At 33.9% G+C, this 23,550-nt stretch overlaps 1 protein-coding gene across 1 annotated transcript in view; it reads right to left on the bottom strand.

Annotated features, from left to right (window-relative positions):
• LOC114061644 (follistatin-related protein 5) overlaps positions 1–23,550 on the bottom strand; it is a gene marked incomplete at its 5' end in the record, with an annotated part of 129,224 nt that overhangs the window by 62,761 nt on the left and 42,913 nt on the right. The window contains one exon of the mRNA XM_027892318.1: positions 3,598–3,718. Coding sequence (XP_027748119.1) covers positions 3,598–3,718 — 121 coding nt within the window. The remainder of the gene's footprint in view (positions 1–3,597; positions 3,719–23,550) is intronic.

Genomic DNA, 23,550 nt, shown 5'->3' with positions numbered 1-23,550 from the left:
TTTTTTTTTTTTTTTTTTTTTTTTTTTTTTTTTTTTTTTTTTTTTTTTTTTTTTTTTTTTTTTTTTTTTTTTTTTTTTTTTTTTTTTTTTTTTTTTTTTTTTTTTTTTTTTTTTTTCTTTTTTGGTGTCAGATAAAGATATCATATTAATGTAATCCTAAGAATGGTAATAACAAGAAAGAGTTATAATTTTTAATAATCCTTTTTAACAAGTTAATTAACACATGCAATAACATAAACATAAGGAAAAAAATCCTGTTTTGTTGATAAACTTCAGTTTTTACACTTAACTGATGCATACACTTCTGTTGTATTAAAGAGTTGAATATTTGTCTATAAAGTGGTGAATTGAATACATTAATACTATCAAAAGGCACTTTAGAGACAGGTACCCCCCTACCAAATACACCACCACTCATTACAAGAATATCTGAGTTTGTTACAGATTTTTTTTTCCTCTAAGCACCGTTTATTAATTTGTTTGGAAGAGTTTTTCCAGTATTTACCAGCATTTGCCCATAAAAGTTTGAATGGTTGCTGTGGACAAAACACAGAGACTAATAAAGAAGCATAGGGGAGATGATACAAATTCTTCTGAAGTACAAATTAGGGTAAAGACAGGTTTTAACAAACAAGTTATGGAGTTGATATAAATATTTTATGGGAGATTGAATTACAGAGCTCCTCTTTGTCTTCTCTGATACTAAGACCATTCCATACAACGATCCCTCTCTGAGAACAGACTTCCTAGTTAATAGAATCCACGTCATGTGATGTCAACAACAGTAGAGGAAAAATATCTGATGGAATCAATTTAAATATGAATGATGTATTAAAAGAAAAATAAAAATCAATCTTATAGACTCAGATTCATATAGTCATACAGTCTCAGAGCCATATAATCTCAAAATTGTACACATTGAAAGTTTTAAGTATTTTGTAAATGCTAATAATTAGGATTAGGTTGTGAAACGTGTACTCCTGCCCCACTATGACTTTGTATTTTGGGAATTTTTTTATAGTTTATATGAAAAGAAGTTAAATATCAACTTTTTATAATATTTTTATAATATCGCTTGCAATATTTACCCTATTATTTGTAGGAGTAGACTGGGTTTTTTTACAGTAAAACAATTTTTTACAATGCTCATTAACTGTATTTTTACAACTCCAAAGAAAGCTAATTCTCTTATTCTTTACTACTGTACCAGATAATTCAAAACTAAAAAAAAAATCTTAAAGGTTTTAATCTTGAAAATAAATCAGATTTTTATATATATTTGCATATTAGTCAGTCTAAAATTTTTTTCTAAAAATATATAGTTGTATATAAATGGAAATAAAAAAAGGACTCAAAATCTAATTACATTGTTTTCACTGAACCTTCACATTACATCTTTGTGATCAATGAAACCTCATTATCCCATTAACCTTTTGACTGACTCTCCAGTTAATACGAGTATCATTATATTAATTAGTCATTATCACAGCTACAAGTACTGACCATCATGCCTGTGCTTAAGAAGATTACTGCTTAGAAGAACAGATCTAAACTGTGGAAGAGCTGTTCATTCGACCTTTAATCTCAATGGATTTAACTCTGTTTTTCCACAACAAAATCCAAATGATCCTGTTGCTCAGAGGGCCTCCTTTTCCCATTCCTTGTTCACCAAAATATCAACAACCAAAATCGTGCTGCAAGGTACCATTCCAGTGCCAAATTTTGGAACAGCTGTAATCTGAGGTTTACAGTGGTTTCCAGATTAAAAAAACCATATCTTAACTGACAATTCCATCACCAGAAAAATCTACAGTTGTCCTCTCTCAAATTATGTTTCTTAATTTTCTAGTCTTGTAGAAAACCTTCATCTTCAGTGGAGTTTTGCCTCACTGTGTACTGAACTGAGCCAAAAATGAGGAATCCTAGTATTTTAACTGCTGCAATGCACCTCTGCAGGATTATTTACATGTTTAGATGGATAAGGAATGTGTTGACAAGAACATAATTTTGTTAATAATTCAGGGTGAACCAACACCCATAAAACAGAGGAGGAATGTTGGTCAAGGACCTTCTAATATGTTCAACTCACCAATAACTCTGCTATGTCTGCAGAAATCAAAATATGAATAAATTGCACTTCAGTCTAGTCAGTATTTGCTACCTGGCTTTTTAAATGACAAAAAATAATCCCAGAAGAAAAATTTGAAGGAGGAAAAGTCCAAAGTCTTGGGGGCCAGGAGGGGAAGAAATTGGAAAAAAAAATAAAATATATGGATAGATAAATATTATAAGCCAGCTTCTGGTGAAACATAACAGCAGAGACAACATGTTTATAAAACTGTAAACAAGCACTAAAAGTCAAAGTAATTTAAAGGGGAAGGATATTAGCAACAGAAGAGGGAAAGAAAAAAGCTATTAAAAGAAGAATGAATCATATTAAAAGTCAAATTAATCTTGGAAGCTGTATTTCATATGCATATCAATGACAGATAAGAATAACAAGATATTTCAGCATTCTTGGATGAGATGTCAAGAAAAGTCAGTTATAGCTAGGCTTTACACAACTGAGCAACAACTAACAAAACAAAGAATAGCCAGGAAACTGGGGTTTGTGAACTTCAGTAAAGAAACAGAGCCTGTTGATGCAAAGTAAATTTGGAGGAGAAAATTGAGATCAAACATGATTCTGGATAAGATTAAGTAACAACATGAAATGGCAAACACTGGTAGTTTACTGCAGAAAGGGAGAATTAAGAGTCAAAGCCAAATATGAATTGAAAGGACATGAAAGTGCAGGGTCACTCAAAGAAAAAGAAAGACATTAAACTTCAGTGGTTATAAGGTACAGCAGACCTTTCATCAGTGGACAATAAGAACTGCTTAAAATAATTCATAAAAGGAACTGGGTATAGGAAAAACAGTTGGGAGAGGATACTGCAGCTTTAGAGAACGTAAAGGCCTGTCTTCAGGGCACCAGTAACAATGCAGTTAAGTTTTGCCCAAGTACAGAGTTTAACAAAATGTTCCCTAGAACTTGAGCAGATGTAGAAAAATGTAAAGATCAAGATTTCAAATCCAGGTGCCTGAAGTTCATCTAGTAAAATCATGGTTAGATTTCAAAATGATAAATGTGAATTTAAAAGCCTATGTCAATTATGAAACCTTTAGGGAAGTGCATATTTTTAATTTTATATTAAACAAGCATTCTTTACACAAGAGACGTACACACTTATTTTTCCCAGTGCGTTCTCCAGAATTAATAAATTAAAACCAAAACCTACTCTATCTGTGTATATCTATATGTATCTATAAAACCATGTATTATTCTTCATAACATCACAGGTGTAAAGCAAGCCCTCTGGTCTATCATTACACCTTTTAATAACTATTATTGATATGGAATTAATAAATGAAAATTTTTATATTTTATTGTTTTGAGAGGTTATTTAAAGGTAATAAGTGAAGACAAAATTATATATCCTTTTTCTATAAGCTGTAACACAATACAAAAAAAGTAAAACAGCAGCAACAAATCTGCTTAAAGAAACCCAAACCCCAAGTCTCTCATGACTTGGTAATGAGAACATATTTCCTTACCAGTCACTTGGAGAATATGAGTTTGATAGAGCTTATCATAGCCATCAGCATAGCAGGTGTAATTTCCCATATGAGTTGTGGTAACCTTAGTAATGTACAAGGATCCATCATCTCCAAAATCCTACCAGGAAAGATTAAAAACAAGGTTATCACAATTAAGCCTGCGTCTATGCAGTAATTATGCTCATCATCTTGGCAACAAAGCCGTGATGCAAATATCAAACATTACAAATACTAAATGAGAATATCTGACAGTAATCTGAAATTCAAATATTATACTTGTGAATGGTGTTGCTTAATCTTGCCACATATATTATGTCTGTAAAAGAAAATACAGTCTTTATTTTATCAACTAGATAAACTCTGCAGAAGCAATATGTTTACTTAGCTGTGATAGTTATTTGCAGAAGAAAAGCTATTTAGGATTGGATCTGATCAGCAAGAAAAAAATAAATCTCTGCAAAAGTTAACAAGTTAAATGACATCCTATGGAACTGTTGTCATCCTTTGAAATGACACACACAAAAAAAGAATCCTCATTTTTCTTCAGTTCTCATTAGATTCAGCGATACATTACAGAAGTACTACTGTTGTAAACTGATTTCAGGGACCTGGGATTCCTGAAAGCCAGTATTTCTGGTCAAGACCATGGCAAAGGAGGCTTTCAGTGCATAAGCCTCTTAAACTTTGGGCACCAGGTCCCACGACCGGCTAAGTAACAGGTCCATATTCCCCATAGTCTTCCTTTTGCTGCTGATATAGCCCTGAAACTCTGTAGACCCCTTATGTCCCTTGCCGGATTCAATTCTGAGATGGCTTTGCGTTTCCTGATCTGCACATTCAAATAGTATCCCTATGTTCTCCCTGAGTCACCTGTCTGTCCTTACACCTTCTTCCTTTTACTTGAGTTCTCTCAAGAGCTCCTTGAAAACCAACCATCTCTCTTGGACCCCTCCTCTTTTCAATATGATCTTCTATGGAATTCTTCCAAGAATATCCTTAAACAGGTTGAAGTCTGCTGCCCTGAAGTCCATGGCTGTACTCCAGATTTGTGCCCTCCTGCCTCTTCTAAGGCTCCTTAACTCTACCATGTCATGGCCAAGAGACTTTTATATTCCCAACCAATTCCTCCTTGTTTCTTCACAAGCTTTTTAACTTTCTCTATAAATTCCTCAAGTCCACAGAAGACTCTATCAAAATCCTGTAAAAATAAAAACCTCAGCTACAATACACTCAGGAAATCTGTACATTGCACAGTAAAAGAACTTTGATAGAAAATTATTTCTACGTGCCCTGTTATTCTTACATTCTAACCTTTGGATGTTACCAATTAGAAAACACTGGGTTAGATTAACCTATGGTCCATTATGACTATTCTTCCATTCTTCCACGAGCTCACCTATGACTTTCCCAATTTATTGGTAATTTCTTTTTTTTTTTAAGACCTTACTTTCCAATTTATTTTCTTACCCAGAGAACAAAATCTCAATATCTCAATGTTTCTATACACATATTTCATTTAAGATTACTTTTACTATAACATCTTGAGTCTTCTTGCAGACTGAAATTTAAACATGAAAACTGAAATCTCTATGAACTTTCCTTTATTTTTGCAGACTTCTTTCTTTAAAAGCACTCAAAATATTATTCAGAAAACATATGTCTCACTGCATTTCTTCATCCAAAGATGAAAAACTGAATTTTGCATTACACAAACCTGTGTTTCAGATGATTATGCTAGTTGTTCATTCAGAGAAGAAAATAACATATCTAAAAATTAACCCACCTGGTAATACTATGAAGAACTTGCCTTCCTTAAGATAACTCTAGCTTTCTGTATTAGCACTTTGGTTGCATAGACAATATTTCTACTAACTCTTCAATATACCATTCCATGTTACCACTGCAAACATTGAAAAAGAACCCTCTTAAAGACTTAATTTTTAGCTTTGATAATATGAACTGATACAACTGGATTTCCCTTCAAAATAATCCTCCTGGCTAACTTCAATAGACTTCCTAGTCAGGTATTTTGATCTTTATCTCTTTCTAAAGTGTATCAAGCAGAAGTTTGATTTACTTTTCTCCCTTTTAAGATAAACACATGTTTTCTAAGTGTTATTCTTCAAGAACATTATTAGTGGAAGATGGAAGAGCAGCTGTTCAAAAGAGCCAGGCCCTCACATTTTATCTAGAAAATGGCTATTATTATTGCTGTCTAAAATTTTCTGCCTAAACTCTGCCAAAAGCATTTGATAACAAAATAATACATAGGATGGAATGTATAAAAACTGAGTTGCTAAAATGCAGTCTGGAGACTACTTTAACATTCCTTATGATACATTATTAGATGCATATTTACCTGCTCCAGCCCTTTAACTGACTCACTGTGGTATATGATATCTTTAGGTACCATAGTTATTTTTCAAGTAAATGAATATTTGTGTTATGGTTTTTTCTTCTTTTTCTCAGAAACAATGGATAAAACATCCCTGTGGTTATTTTACTGAGACATCAGTATTTCAGTAATATTCACACATGACAACATCATTTCATAACTCAGAGAGACTGAATTTTATGGATGGCTCTTTTTTTGTTAGTATGGGTTTTGTCTGGTTGTTTTATTTGGGTTTCCTTTACAACTGCAAAATAAATATCCCTAGTTTATTGTTATAGCAGTTCAATGTTTGTTTTGTTAATTACTACTCAATACAAAGAGAACTTGATGTTCTAAGCAGCATTTGAAAAGGGATGGTGAAGTATAAACAAAGCTATTTGACACTTCATGTTGACAAATGTTCAGTGTTTTATTGACTAACTCACAAGCTAAGTCCCTGAAAACACCTGCATCTGTAGTGACACACGAACATGGTTGAAACAGACAGAGCCTTCAAACATCAGCAGCAATAAATACAGAACATTTGATGATGGTAAAAAACTGCTATAAGCTCTATTTCTGTTCAGTCTCCTACTGTTCAAATAAAAATGGCAAGATACCTCTAGAATTCCATTGAGAAACTCTAATTATTTTTGTCATACATAAAAAAATGGAATTGAACAATTACTTTAACAATTATTCCAATGTAACTCTGTTCTGTTGAAGAACTTGACATTTTAAGAATCGTGATATATGTCATGAATAATGAGTAAAATAATATAGGAATAGAGCTTTAATTTGATAGCCAATCTTTCCTTTGCTGTCTTAGTGTTTATACAACAGAAACCTAAAGGTGATTTTTGTTTTTAAATCAACAATTATTTCCTTTGGTTTTATAACTTGCTTTCATATGCTAACTCTTTGCATGTAAGAAAGTTTATGATGATTTGCCTCCACTTCTTCATCAACAGCTCTACAAAGACTGTTCCCAGCTTTTCCCCACAGAATGCATAATGAAGCAAACTGCTTGGATTTGGTAACAATCATAGAACCTGGGACTGGTTTTGGTTTGGTTTGTGGGTAGTTTTTTCCTAGCATTTTTTGCCTATATATTGTTCTCTTAAATAAGTTTTTGGGTTTTTTTACTCTTTTTTAAAAACTTTCTGTACTTAAAATCTTGAGTATTCTCTCATATAAAGATCACAACTTTCCCCTAAAAAACATCTCCCCCAAGTAAACAATATTATGTCTTTATTTTCCTTATCACTAAGTCCATCCACACTGATCACTGCCCAAATCTCACTTGGAATGTATAACTGAGACTTCACTTCAGAGATTTAAGTAGTTCAGGAAAATGGATCAAGAATGTAGATTACATTTAGGTGGTCTGAAGCCATTCTACCCAAAACTGCAGAAGATTTTTTTTTCCTTTTTTTTTTTTTTCAAATCAGAAAACATGTTTTTTCTAGAAAAAAAGTCTAACTCCCTCTCAAAATAACTGTAGATCTAGTGCTTAGAGCCCCAAATAGAATATAGGTATGCAATAGGAAATTCATTAATGCTACAAAACTCAAACTAGGGTTTGGTGCCTGGGTTTTCCACGGATCACTGAGTGATCCGAAGGGTTCATCCTGAACATCCAGTACCTCCACATCGGTACACGGTAAAAATGTGATTTTCATGCACCAAAGTTTACACTCATACACTTTCACAGTGCTGATTTTATGGAACCTGTTTCGTGTAGGTCAGAAGAAAAGTACAATCTTACATCCTTTAGTTTTTCAAATTCTAAAGAACTTCAAAATATTACTTTTAACTCCAAAACTCCACATTGTGAGGAATGAAATAAAAAAAAAAAAAGAAAAAGAAAAACAATAGGAAAATATTAGAGGCTATGTCAAACAAACAAAAAAATAGCTTAGTGGGTCCTTAATAAATGAAATTAGCAAACACCCCATATTTTTGAATTCATAGCTCTTACATTTCATATGACCTGTGTTTCTATTTGCAGTCTTTGACAAATCTGCAACAAAGTAAAAAATATATTGTTTGGACTCCTTTTTACTGATGGTTAATAATAGTTTCAATGATAATGACAATACACTTTGGGTGTGGGAGTTTACATCCTTTTTAAAGGGAAATCTTGATTTTCTTATGAGAAAAGGCAAAAAAACCCATCATCTGCTTCTGAACTGAGCAGGTAGAAAATTTGAAGCTCATGATTAAAATTTTGCATTGGTTTGCTAAGGGAAAGCTGCATCAATAATTGCAGACAACCAGATATTTTAGAAACAACAGTTTTTTACTTATAAAACAAAGCCAGTATACCATAATTCCCTTTATTTCCTACACCTCCCTACAAGCTTTCTGCATTTGATTTCAGTCAACTCATGGAAGTACCAGCAATAATAATGTCACATTCTTGTTAATATTTTACATTTTTTTTCAGTATCTTTAACTTCCTTTATTACAAGGACACAGAGAGTAGATAACCTTCTGAGGGTTAACTGGAAACACTTCTAAAAATAATTATTTATGTATGCTTGGTTTGCCAGATAAACTCAGGTCAGGTTTTTCATGCTAATGTCAATGTTACAACTCCTATTTTCAAAGTAATCCGTTTCTCTGTTCACATTGGAAAAGCAATGCAACTCTGTAGTTTTTTACTGCCTGTCAGAAAGAAATTGAATTCCACAAAGAAGTCTGAAAATAATTGCATTTGGCACAAATCCAAGAAGTTTTTTTAGTTTTGCTTCTATCTTGAGAAAACAAACCCTAAATTTCACAAGCACAAATTTTGCATACCTTCTCTCAGTTTCATATTTTAAAGTATCAATAAGAATGAATCATGAATCTAATGTAAATCCACTAGTCAAAGAAACAGCCTTATAGAAAATTGTAAATCATGTCAAAGTCTAAAAAAAAAGAAAATACACAGTCTAAAATAAGCACTACTATAGTATCTAGAGTGGAAGGCAACAGGATCTTAAAGGAAGTTCTGTTCTGAAGGATAAAGGACAACAGTTCATGGTTATTAATGGAGGCTAGCTTTAATCAAGGGAAATTAATATTTTTAAGCTTCTTTTGCAGTCAGTTGAGAAAGCTAAAGGTAGCAAAATCCTTCCACTGGAAAGTTCAGTGGATCCATCATTGCTCCCTGCTTTAGTTACCACCTAACTCTCTCTGTTGACCACGGAAACAAATTTCCTAGCTGCAATTAGACATTGAAGGCATTTAATTGGTCCCTCTGTTTCTTGACACTGGGGAGACTGTAAAGAAAAATACAAAAATCATGAGTGAATTTTACAAAGGGCTGTTTTTCATCACAATAGCTTTACTGGCTTTACTAAAGCAAAACAGCTTTATTAGCATGATTCTACTGCTACTGGGTAAAAAGGTGATCATCTGGTGAGCAATTCAAAACATCTAACTAAATCTCCAGTGCTGAGAAAGTCTTTGTGCATACCTTCCCAAGATTCTATACAAATGGTCAATGCAGAGATCATCTTCTATTCCCTCTTCCTGAAATAATACATGAGCCCAGATCATTAGCTGAACTGAGCAGGATTTGTCTGTATGCAGCAAATCTCAGATTATTTCTCTGACTATAAATGAATAGAATAACACTGCACCTGTTTAAATAATTCGTTAGAGATGTATGATTTTCCCTTTATTCTCTGGTATACAGTAAGGACTGCAGTTTTACTTCCTGAGGAAATAGTAACAGCTAATAAATAGTAACATTTATTTTCCTACAGAAAACATGACACTCGTTTGTGCTTTTCAAAAAAGATGTCAGTTGATTAAAACATGGTTTTGCTATTTTGAAATCTAATAATGTTACAAGCTTCCTAAGAATCTGAAGAGGGATGACACAGAAAAGTGCCATAAAACCCTTTACTACTAGATCATCAGCAAGAATAATGACTTCATTTTATATGTAGATGTGTAAAGAGAATTAGGATTTTTTTCTTGTTTATGGGAGTCACTAGACACAAGTGACAGTTTTACCAAAGCACTAGAGCTCTTGAGGCTAGTCATAAAACATCACTAACCTTTTACTTCCCCCAAAACTCTGCAACTACGCTATCTTGCTATGAATCTGCAATAATGACTGCTAATTTATTTAGACATTCAAAATCTCCAACTGAGTAGATGCAGCTTATGTTAAATGAAGATTTCAGTATGCTCTGATACAGCTGTCTTATTTATTGCTTCATGTTAGACAGAGATCGTCAGAATCACTCACATACCATTCAACTTTTACTCCTTTCTAACAAAACAAATTGTTATATAATCAGATTTAATTGGATAAAATATCTGACTTTAATGTCTCATATATTTTTCAAGCTCACCTCATAATCAGTGACATGAATTTATAATTATCCAGTTACCACAGTTTATTATAATTTCCTTAAACTGTTTTTTTTTTTTTTTAAATCAGCTTTAATTCTAGATGCATTTATTATTACACTCCAAGCTGCTTCTTCAAAGAGAAACTAGCTTTGACTGTGCAATTTACTTAGATCACATTCCAAAGCGTGTCAAAGTGCCAGGAGGCCCCAGAGAAGCAGTACTGGTTCAATTTATGCTTTAAGGTCTCAATTTAGGATCAGATTTGTGGAATGAGCTAAGGAAGAGCATCTTTGTTTCTACTTTCTTTCTTTAGAGACATTTTATTTTTAGGATTAGTGCAGAGAAATCACTGAATTTTACTGATTTTCCTTATTCTAAAAATATCTGCTCTTCATAATTACATTGTAAGATTTAATCTGTTTTCAAATACTCAGACTGCAAGCACTTTAGCTTTAAATTTATAAAGTTTATTGAAGTTTTTGATCTTCCTGTTGCATAAAATACTGGATTTCAGTTTTAGTTTCATGAGCACAAACCCCTTTTCTTATTTTGACAATAATTCATATCTTTCTTTTCTGTACTGCGCTCACACTAAAAGAACCTATTTTATTTCATAGAAACAAATTTCTCCAGATGTTTCCTCACAAAGTCAAGAGAATCTACAAAAAACAAACAAACAACAACAAAAAGATAAACCACAAAAAAACCCCAACCCTTAGACTTTTGTAGTACAAAAATTTTCCTCCAGTTTTCATCCAGTCCATCCCATATATTTCTGAACTATCCAGGAGTGAGACAGACAGGCAGGTAGAGTATCTTCAAGCTTTATACAATCCCTTGTGGGATAAATTTTGTTTTATCACAAAATCACCTTTGTACATGTAATAAACTGAATGGGCTACAAAATACCTTTTCAAACATGTAAAACTTTTAATATCTTGCAGACAGAACTACCTAAACCAAAAAACATAGAGACTAGTTGGGAATCTCCTACTATATGGTAACTAAAGAGGAGATAAGGGAAAAAAAAAAAAAAAAGAGAGAGACCTAGTACCTTCAAACCTGATATAAAAATGAGAATGATTTGCTTTAGCTCATTCTTAATGTACAAAGTGGGACAAAATCATATTGTAATTTGAACAGTTTCGTTTAAGTTGATCTCTCATTTTAAATGTAGCATTAATGTATGATTTACAGACAACAGTAGAGACAAAAGAGGGCCAGTCACACATTACTTGAATTATTAATACAAGGGCCACTTGTATCAGTTTATCGAGTATGTTATGTAAGAAATGGGAACATACATACTTAGAAAGATTTTGAATGGAATTCCTATATGAAAGACTTCTTATAAGTATACGCCTGAATACACACAACGAAGTGATTGACATCCATTTATTGCCATCTTCTCTTTGCTAATAAAATCAAAATATTGGCAGTTTAAATACCAGCACAAGGGCTTCACTTAACAAAGGTCTAGTCAGATTGACACATTCAATACTTCTGTTTTTCTTAGAGCCTTTCAAACAAACAGAAAATCCCAGTCAACCTGAACTAAGCACTCAGTACGAGCAAGAGTACCACAAGCAAATGCTGAATTTACACTAATAACAAAGTGAAAGGTGAGATAATTTACATTTAATACTAATCTTAGTTATCTAAGTGGCAGATACACACTGCCTTTGCTCAAACCACTAATATAACACTCCATGTCCATCAGTCTAATCTTTTATCACAAGACAGCTTTACTAGGCAAGATCGATTCCTTGATATCAGTGATAGAAAAGACACCTCAGGGTCATTCACAGCCACCTTTCACTGTAAACACAGAAACTAGTTATGAAAGAATCTTTTGGTTTTGCTAAGTTTTTCTGGGTTTTGTTTGGGTGCTGATTGGTTTGGGGGGTTCTTTGTTTTGTTTTATTTACCCTCCCTACAGAAATGAATTGTGATGATACTTCTTAGTGATAGCCTTTGTATTCCCTGGTTACAGTTTCTGGTTAGATAAATGGTAAGCCACTGCAAAAACATCCTGGTATAAAACAAGGAAAATTACATTGTTCAGAAAATTGTCTGTAAAAAAAAAAAAAAAAAATTCCGCATATAGTGGCACTGACAAACAGATTTTCTAGAGCTGTACCAAGTATGACTTCTGTTCTTTTACTAATATGAAGCCAAGATGTTATGATAAGCCTACAGGTATCATATATTTTGACAGCTGTTCATACACAAAGATAATAGCATAATGCTCAAGTAAAATAATCCCATTATTTTCTATACATTATGACCAATAAGATATTTCTTTTTGATCTAGTCTGTGTTCAAGTCACAGAATTAAGGCTGGAAGTTCCCCATTTCCTAAAGGGATTGTGAATAGTGGTCATAAATATTTTCTGGCTGTTACTAATGCAGTAAATAAATCTTGCTGATGTTTAAAACTTTGTTCTTAATAAACGCTCACATTTGTTATACATATAATTTTTACCATATCCTGCTACTTGTAGTATAAACTGGGTATTATTTAAGAGCAAAATGCCTAATTGAGGTACATGTGTTTCTTATGCATTAGAACAGTAAAAGCAAAAAAAAAAAAATAAAATCAAACACAAGTACTTTCAGTTGCCAAGTTAAAAATAAGACCATAAACTCCAGTTAAACAAAACACTTATATAAAAGATTTATATGCAAATGAGAGTACCACACTGAGTCATAACCATATTCCTGTGCTCTTTGAACTAAGAGGTTCCCTCTTCTGTGATACATCCAACTGCTCTGCCAATCACAGTAAGCGATTTTCTTGTGTTGCAACAACAGCTAACACTTTGTTAGCACACTTCAACTTTCTACAAGATACACCAAAATAACTTTACTAGTCAGAACACCATTATTGTTTATATTTGTCTACTGTAATTAATTTTTGCTTCCCTAAGTACTGTTTTTTGTAATAGACCCAAAATTTCTTTAGAGCTACAAGTCCTTCATGAACCAGGAAACTATACAGACTAACTCTTCTCTTTTCACGTTATTCTATGTTTTTATTTTAAATAATGGGATAGCACTATTCATTGGAAAGCTTCTATGCTACTGTCACCATATGTAACTGTATTATTGAAATACCATCACATATTTTTTTCTTATATACAGTACAGTCTTACTATGCAAGACAGAAATGTACAGAGCTTCTTTTTCTGTTGCTGATCCCTCTAGCTAACCCTTGGTTTCAATTACCTTTTACTTCAATTACAACTCTATCATTAAGTGTTGCCAACTCTATGATCGTAGAATTCATGTCAGAAATAAGATCTTTATTAATACAGAGGGGTGAGAGAAGAGGTGGCTTTTTGATCTGCCTCCCCTTTGCTCTAATTTAAAATAGTAATTTTTTAACTTTCACAGGTTAAACTTCAAAGCCATTTTTCATGAACTAATTCCTTGTCTGATGTTAGAACTGATGTATATAATGTCAAAAACTTAAAGAGAAAATGGGATTTCACTCATCTTTCATTAACTATAGATAACAATAACAAGAACTTTACAGAGTTTCTAATATTTGCCAAATTGCTGCAAAAAATTAAAAATACCTCACAGAAAAAAAGTGATATGGCATTGATATTTTACTGTGCCATAGTATGGTAATTCTGTTTTATTTTTCATTGACATAAACAGGTCTGTAAAGAGAGACATTTGCCTCGAAGGAGCCCAAATGACACAAAGGAAGACATAGCCTCCTCTCAATTAACAGAACTACTTGAAATTAAATGCATAAAAATTGTTCTTATGAAAATTCTTAAGAGTAAATAGACACATGAATCTGATTTAAATCAGACAAGATAACATACTTCAGATCAGAGTGGGTAAGGACATTTTCTATTATTAAGCTACTCTGAAATTCATTTTCAATTAAAAAAATTTATTCTTTTTCTTCTTCAATATTTCAATTAAGTATCTACATGCTAAGACTTATCATTTGAAAACATTAATATATATCCCTTAGAAAGCCCTAGAGGAAAAATGTTAATCACCAGCAAAACCAAACCATATTTACTAAGTACTTTTGGGTAACTGTCAACAAATCCAGTCACTTCTATCTCATTGTATCTGGAAAAGTACACTATAGAATGCAGATTCTTTGATCCTCTGTAAATTCCCCTGAATTTTCCTTAGAGTAGGACAATTTTTTATAGCAAACCAAGCTAGGTATTATTTAGAAGCACTGTTTCAACTTTCGTACTTCTGTTATAGTTTGAAGTGCTACAATAGGCAGGCATACATAAAAGGAGAATCAGATGGACAACACTGATGCACCTGTTCCCTGATTCATACTAAATTTAGAAAAACCTTTAGTGCATTGTATCTCTCCTTTTTAACAGAACAATGAAAACTCTTTGGTATGGATACAAATACTCTTTATACCCAAACAGAAAAAGTTCTGAAGGTAAATTTTTTACAAAGAAGCTCTAAACTAGGAAGATAACTGTGTAAAAATGGTATAAACATGAAAATGGAAGAATATACATGAAGGTGATAAAATTAACATATGGCACATGACTTGGTGTGGTGAAAGAGAAATCAGTCTGAGCTAAAGTAGATCTTAATAAAATTTAAAAAAGAATGGATGCCACATACTATTAGGTGTGTGGGTAGGCAGATCACTGACCAGTTTGATTAAGAGAAAGCTTACATATCATCATTTGAAAATCATGGCAGACATATCCCTTCTGTAGTTATCCTGTCAGAGCTCACAATCAAATTAGGTTTGATCTAGATAAGTAATTTGCTTCATGTTCACCTTTGCAAGTAGCAGTATCGATTATTTTTCAGGTGGGTAGCTATTTTCTTTCTGAGTCAGTACTGAGTAAATACCTTGGTACACTTCTGCAGTTTTCTTTTTAATTACTATTATTTTTTTTAAATATATAAATGCCAGTTAAGCCAAATTCCCAAAACGCAGTTATGTCCTATGCATCCTAATTTTTCTTCCTGGGCTTCTTGCAAAGGAGGGGAAGAAAGAGTTTCTTTTTTTTTTTTTTTTTCTTTTGGTATGTAACTATGCCTCTCTGTTCAATGAAACAGACTCCTGGATATCAAAGCACTTTTATTACTGGTGATATGGCCCTCCTATTTAATGTACTATAGAAATGATTTGAAAGTCAGGGCTGTGAACCACAGGAGGCCATTATTAACAAAGCATCTTTCTCATGCTTTTAAGAAGGAATGACCTTTACTGCTAGCTGTAGCCTAGTAGAGGTTGCTCTTTTGAGATTTCTTTTCTAAAATAATAATCTGAAAAGCTTAGTAATCTTTTTGTGTACTATAAAACCCTTTCAGATATTTCTTAGCTGTGAAAAGCATTAGGTCTAGTAGGATAGAAAAAGAACTGCAAAATGACCTGGACAAGTTGGAGAAATAAATATGTAACTACTAATAAAGTAATTTAGAAATTATTCTGGGCTGATGGAATGTATACAGCAGAAAAAGTGGGAGTAGTAAGTCTATAACTTTACATAAAAATCAAACTGCAATTTTTTTCATGAAGTAATTAGAAATAATTAGCCCAAACTGAATTTTCTAGTAACAGAAATATTGATTATAGACATAACCTGCATCTCTAAATATACATATATACACAGAAAAGAACAGAGAAAACTATGAACTTGAAATGAAAAGAAAGAGTTGAGGTAGAACGATGCTATGGGGATGAAAAAGTGATGCTTACAAAAATTTTCAAGTTAGGTTATAACATAGAACATTAAACAGCTTTCCACTAATTTTAAAATGTGGGGAAGATAGGCAAAAGTGAAAAAATATAGGTGTGATAAAAGTTCTGGTGTCCTTGGGAAAAAAAAAATAGAAAAAAAGCAGTAGGAATTACTATGATAGGATATTAAGAAACAGCATTTGAATGAGTAATGTGGTAGAAAAATCATGATGAATCTACAAACTTGCTGAAAGGAAAACATTAACATAAATGAAATTACTTCTCTGTACCTTAAGATAGTTACATGTTTCTACAGAATCTGCTAAACACTATTTACAATACAAAAGTTAAAACAGGCAGGGGGGGATACAACTATGTTGTGCAATGCCAACAGTAATAAAACAGAAGTTAAAGTATCACTAATGTATTTTAAAAGCAACTGCATTTTACAAGAAGATATATTTATGAAGAACAAGGATAAGAATGTTTTGAACACCTTTGATATTTATATATTTCAGCTCCCACAAAAGCTCCTCTTAAACATCTAGGAGTACAGATTTAGCATTTCAGCTACTCTTCTAACAATGTGTTCAATGGGTTGTGTTAAGAAACTGGTTTGGAAAAATCAAGTAATTCAGAATTCCAGTGTTCCTTTCTCATTTTATTAACAATTTCTATCTGTAAGTGTCAGAAATGTATAGCATTGTCTTCAAGCTAGTTTAATACGGCTTGCCTGGAGTTATTTTCATGTATTTCTTTATGGTAAGGGGGAACGGATTTACATGTTATATCATCACCTTTCACTGTCACCAGATTTTTTATTCTAAAATGCAGAAAAAAATATGAAAATATCAACAGATTCAGCTATTTTGGATATTAACAGTAAAAACAGCTCTAGAAATTAATATTATGAGTAGTGCAAGACAAGGGACTCAGCTCTGCAGATACAATTACTTTGCCCCACTCTGTAATAGAAAATTGACCAGATCCTGATCTCAGTTACACTGCTGAAAGCATAAGAGGAGATGATGGTCCACAGAATATGGTTCTGTTCACCTCTGAAGCACATACTTTCATTTGAAGTGAAGATACAATGAAGTGCACTGATTGAGCAAAAGAGAAGAGAAAGCCTGTGAGGATCTTAACATTTCTTCATAAAAAGAATCATCAGCTGGCTCAAAGTTAAAATAGTCCCCACCATAAAAAAATGTACATAATAGGCTGTATCATAAAGTTCAGAAGTATTATAACTTCATTTAGGCTAGATTTATGGAAGTGGTATATCCAAATTATTTTAATGGGAATTGATACTTTGTGAATGAAATCTCATCCCAATTTTTTTGCAGGACTTCACTAACCCAGAGGCCTACAGATCAGTTTTGGTACCTGATTTATATGTGCCTTTACAGTGCCATGAAAACACAATGTATAGTCCAAAGTAGCATTCATCATGCCATAACTAAAATAAATATTAAAATAGCCTCAATATTCAAAATAAAACATACCATATCCTGCAAGTCATACATGTGATTTATCCCAGCACTAAAGAGTTAATTAGGACTCAAAATCAGATTCAAATAAAAAGGAAGAGGAAAAAAGAAGGATGGAAGGGGACTGAATGCAATGATTGCACTGGTGGTCAAGACTTTTGGCTTAACTATAAGTAAACAAAAAAATATTAGGTGTTTCATAAAGCTGATTGACATTTTTGACAATAACTATTTCCACTTTACGTTTAAGGTGGAATAGAAAAAAAAAATCCAAACCAAAAATAGTATTCAATAGAAAAGGTAATTATACCTCCTACTTAAAAGAAAAACCGTGTAAAAGATAAAGGGAAATTCAAAACAGGTAAAAATAGAAATGTGCTGACTTTGATGAGTCACTGTTAAACAAATCAAACTACCTCATTAAAAAAAAAAAAAAAGTAGAAAATATATGAGAAAGATGTAACATGCATTTCAGAGGTGTCATAGCCATAATATACACGGAAAACCTGCAAGTAGGCTTTTAAAGTGAACTTCATATATCCTGCTTGTAACACACAGAATACTGCTGGACCATATAGAAGATCTGACACTGCAATTTACCAATAAAAGCTCAAAATAAACTGGTCAGGATCCAGATTTTGTATTGAACAAGACTGGTAGCTTTTTGACTATGGTACTATGACTGAACAGTTTGATTTCTTCGTTGTTGGACTATGAGTTACTGTCTTCCAAAAAGTAGGAGCATCACCTCTGAAGTTCTGGTGCTCCCTTCATGTCATAAGACTCCTACCCTTTTCCTCACACAAGGGTGAGAGACCCGCAGCAAAGATTCTGCAGGGTAAGAGAGCCAGTGGGAAAATGTCAGGGAGGAGGAAAAGCACCTGAGGAATGGAGAAAGAGCATGCAGGGCTTGCTGCAGCAAATCAGAAAGTCAGTGCATTGACTAAGCCATCCCTGCAAGCAGCCATTCCCTCTTTTAGGACACTTGCAAATAAAGAAATGGGTTTAACAAGAATTTTGAGTATCTATCTGTCATGGTTTAGAAATGGTATTCCCCAAATTAAGGTTCCCACTGAAACGCTCCTCCTGCCCCTGGAGTGGGCTGGAGAGGAGAATTGGAGGCACAAAAGGTAAAGGTCAGAGGTTGAGATAAGGACAGTTCACTGGAAATAGTAATGAAATAACTGAGTGAACAGTAACAGCAACAATATTAATGGTAGACTGCACAAGAAAAAAGAGGTAAGTGATTCACACACGATTGCTTACCCACCTCCCTCTCTGACAGGCTACCTGACCTAGAAGAGAGCCCTTTCCTCATCCCCAGAAAATGAGATGAGGTGGCACAGAATAAACTCCAAATCCTAGACATGTCCCTGTCTGGATACTGCAAAAACCGCCCCTGTCCTGGACAGAACTAGGACACTATTCTGTTTTGATTATTAATCTTCACTTTCTTTAAATTTTGGTCCTCTAGTTTATGTCCTAATAATTTTTTTTTTTTTTTAGTTTTTTGCTTTTAATAGTTGTTATATTTGGGGAGCAGATAAAAAAGATTGAGGAATCTTTCCCTGACCCTTATTCACTTGGAATTCTGTCAGAAGTACAAACATACACACACACACACTCACTCAAATTCTTGGTAGACAGGGCATTTATATTTCTGACCATTACCCTAAAGTCATAACTGCGTTTTATTAAGAACAATTTAACCATGCATGGAGAGAAGCTTGTATGTAGGTCCATAGCCTCCCACGGGAGAAAACAATGTGGAAGGGAATAATTCATGAGGTTCTCCAGAGATTTTTTTTAAGAATAGAAAAAAGGAGAATAAAGGATGAAAAACTGGAAGAAAAAGAAGAGGTAAGATGTCAGGAATCCTTTCTAGAAAACGCACTTAGTGTTTTGGACAATCAAAAACCTTTCTGTAATCAACGGTTGAGGAGAACTCTGCAGAATATAAGCTATCATGTTCTTTAGAAAACATTAGCTTTCAGTGGCATTCTCCATTATGGTGATTTGGCATCGTGTTTTTTCTTAGGAGGCAAAGGGGAAATATGTCAAGAAGAGAATGCCAACTGTTGAATGAGACCAAAAAATACTGGCAGCTGTAATATGGAAACTAATTTTAACAAGATGAACAAAATAAGAAGTTTTAAGAAAAAGATAACCTACACATAACTTCAAGAACCCCAAACCAGAAATATTATGTGCTTTCCATGAAGGCTGCCTAAAGGAAGGTGCCATGGGTTTTTATCAAAAGGAAAAGTTGAACTACACTCTTCTGAAGTTACTGTTAAACTGTGCTTGTGGACAAATCATCTCAGTAGGTCTTGAATACATATAAGAACAAAGGGCTGAGATCTTGTAAGAAAAGTGTATTGCTCATGTGTATAGGGAATAACTTGAAAGTAAAACTGGAGGAAAATATCAGAAAAACAATAAAATAAAATAAGAAATGAAAGCTTTAAAGTCTGAATGAATTAACATTTAAAAAGTAGTATGTATTGCATATGGGAAATATATCTGCTATTTTTCATACATTGGAATTATTTTCTCTAATAATAGGTTAGATAAAATATATTCCAAGAGGTAAATGGAAAGATAAATATTAAATTTAAGATGCAGGATAACAGCAAGGGGGGAAAAAGCCTTTTTATATGTGTACTAAAATATCAGTAAAATGTCCTGTGATATCAATTCTGTAGTGAGTCACAGACCAATCATATTACAATTTAAGTAAAGTAAAACTTGCAGAGGCATATAATTTTTCATAATTTCGCTCAGATGGATGCCCATTATTCCTGACTCCCTTTACTTTCAGTAAAAGAAAGATTACTATTTTTGGAAGTATTGCATCTTGCTACTGATAAGTACCATAAGAAGAATTGAGGAGTACTAAGTACTTTTAAAATTATCAACTGAATATTAACAGTTACATTATTAATATATGACTGCATACTTAATAGAAAATTTTAAAATGCATACTTAAATACAAATTTCTATTCTAATCCTTTGAAAGTGGAACAGTATTTCTTCATATTTCTTTATCTTAGAGTATATAAAACACTGCTCATTAAGACTCAGCCACTCCACGGTTGACAGCTTTAGAGATATATCCTGTATACTTTCAGTATACGAGTAGGATACTAAAAAAAAAAAAAAAAATTTAACTATCAATTTCAATTTAGATTTGGACTCCTTTCCTTCTTCTTATTGCATTTTTCCATTTGGCAAAACAGTAGGACATTATATTGTTCCGAGTCTGTCTCTCCTTGAAGCAAATAGCTTAATTCATATTGGGAACTGGGTAGTGAAAAACTTCATTTATACATATGAGCACTTGCTATGATTTACAAAATCACAGTGTCACTACTGCTTAGTCTGACTGGTTTCATATATATGTGCTGACTTCCACTTATGTTTATGCATTTGTTGAAGAAAAACCCCAAACCCAAACTATCTTTCCCAGGTCAGTGTTTGTTTTGTTATTGTCACAAAATAGATTACTGTTTACACAACATTATTAGTCTTGAGATGCACAGGTGTGGTTCTTGTATAACTGAGTAAATTAAGAATTCCCAGGTTTGGCAAATATCATTGTAGTTTATAATACAACCGTAATAAAGCATAGTATACACTGCCTCTGGGGACATCTTAAATTATACAAGGACTTAGGGGTTTTGAATGTTTAAAATTGCTTGAATAAATATAACACATTCTTCGATGATTAAATAGGGACATACATTGGTGCACACTCTGGATTTGTTCCTTTGAAGTAATATTTATTTAGGTATTAAATTAATTTTCTATAGTGAAATAAAAGACACTACCTTTTTTTTTTTCCACAACTATTTTTCCTTTCCCCAAGGATTTATTTTTATTACTTTGCCTGAATGCATACTAAATTATGGTCACATAACAATCTTTAAACAAGAATCAAAAAAGTAAATATATGATAAACAGGTTCAGAAAGAGATCTAGAAATAAATATATAGAGATCAAATCTGTGGAAACAGTGAGTTGTAAAATAAATTTTGAAGAAAAGAAATCCTGGGGACCAATCTAACCCAATGTCTTTCTGTTCACTCCTTTTTTTTTTTTTTCTTCCCCCCACCCCCCCGACTCCACTTCTTTGTTCCTATCTTTTTTAGCTTACCTAGAAAGAGATATTAGATTAATATCACATAGATATATTTGAGCTCTATTAGTTTTAGTGTCTCACTCCATGGATATTGAATTTGACCTTCTCTTTCTATATTTGAGTCATAACAAAACTGTTAATATTAAGGGCCTGAATATTACTGAACTACAATTTTTATTTTAAAAAGACTTCCAAGCATTCCGGTCTGCTTATATTTCTCTTAAGCTAACAAATAAGTGATGAATACAGTCATCTTCAGAATTATGCTTTCCTGTCACTAGAAGCTTTTACTCCCTTAGAAGTTTTGACTGTACCTGTACACGAAATGCACACACAAACATAATCCTGGCTCTCAAATAAGATTTTTCAGATCTCTATTTTAATGTTTATGGGTTATCACTCCAGTACACTATCACACATTCCTCCTCTTCTATTATAAATATAAACAAATATGGCCAATTCTAGCAATTTCAGCTCTGCTTGTATGTCTGATCACCACTGCAGTCTAATTTCAGATTGTGCATCCCATGAGTCTTCAAAATTCCACACTCAGTTTTCTCCTAGCTGTGATAAATACTTCAAAAGTGTGCTCTGGCTAATAGCCAAGCTCCCACCCATCTGCCCTTTCAGTCATTCCCCCCACAGCCCACTGCAGGACAGGGGGAGAAAGTAAGAGAAACATGAATGAGAAAGCTCATGGGTTCAAGTAAAAACAAGGAGGTTGCCTAATAATTACCATGGTGGGCAAAACAGGCTTGATCTAGGGAAATGTAAAGAATCACCTCCCTTGACCTGCTGGCCACTCCTTTTTTGATGCAGCCCATAATGCAGTTGGCCTTCTGGGCTGCGAGAGCAACACATTCAGCCTCCCATCCAGCAGCATTCTCAAGTCCTCCTTGGCTGCTCTCAGTGACTTCTCCCAGTCTGCACTCATATCTTGGATTGTCCTGACCCTGGTGCACTTTGACTTGTTGAACCTCATGAGGTTCTTGTGGGTCCACTTCTCATGTTTGTTCAGGTCCCCTCTGGATGGCATCCCCATTTATCAGGTGTGTCAGCTGTACCACTCAGCTTTGTGTCATCTGCAAACTGCATACTTGTTTGTATCAAGCTTAGAAAACACTCAGTCTGCAAAAAGCAGTCAAGTGAACCTTTCAGTTTGAAACCATAGAATCATAAAATTAATTGGATTGGAAGAGACCTCAGAAATCATCAAGTCCAACCCTTGATCCAACCTCACTGTGATTATTAGATCATGGCACTCAGTGCCACATCCAGCCTCGTCTTAAAAACCTCCAGGGAGGGTGAATCCACCACCTCTCTGAGCAGCCCATTCCAATGCATCATCACTCTCTCTGTAAAGAACTTCTTTCTAATATCCAACCTAAACCTCCCCTGGCAGAGCTTAAGCCTGTGACCTCTTATCCTGCTGCTGATTGCCTAGGAGAAGAGACCGACCCCCACCTGGCTATAACCTCTTTTCAGGTAGTTGTAGAGAGTGATGAGGTCACCCCTGAGCCTCCTCTTCTCCGGACTAAACAACTCCAGCTCCCTCAGCCTCTCCTCACAGGACTTGTGCTCAAGTCCCTTCACCAGCCTCGTTGCTCTTCTCTGGACCTGCTCCAGCCCCTCAATATCCTTCCTGAACTGAGGGGCCCAGAGCTGAACACAATACTCAAGGTGTGGCCTCACCAACGCAGAGTACAGGGGAAGGATCACTTCCCTGCTCCTGCTGGCCACACTGTTCTTGATGCAGGCCAGGATGCCATTGGCCTTCTTGGCCACCTGGGCACACTGCTGGCTCATGTTCAGCCTCCTGTCCATCAGCACCCCCAGGTCCCTTTCTGCCTGGCTGCTCTCCAGCCACTCTGTGCCCAGCCTGTAGCGCTGC

The sequence above is a fragment of the Empidonax traillii genome, unplaced genomic scaffold (genome assembly GCF_003031625.1).
Source record: "Empidonax traillii isolate 1590-97213 ecotype Southwest subspecies unplaced genomic scaffold, ASM303162v1 scaffold346:size580472, whole genome shotgun sequence".
In the NCBI taxonomy this organism is placed as follows: Eukaryota; Metazoa; Chordata; class Aves; order Passeriformes; family Tyrannidae; genus Empidonax; species Empidonax traillii.
The sequence above is the reverse complement of the archived record's forward strand: the minus strand, read 5'-3'. Positions and strand labels throughout refer to the sequence as shown.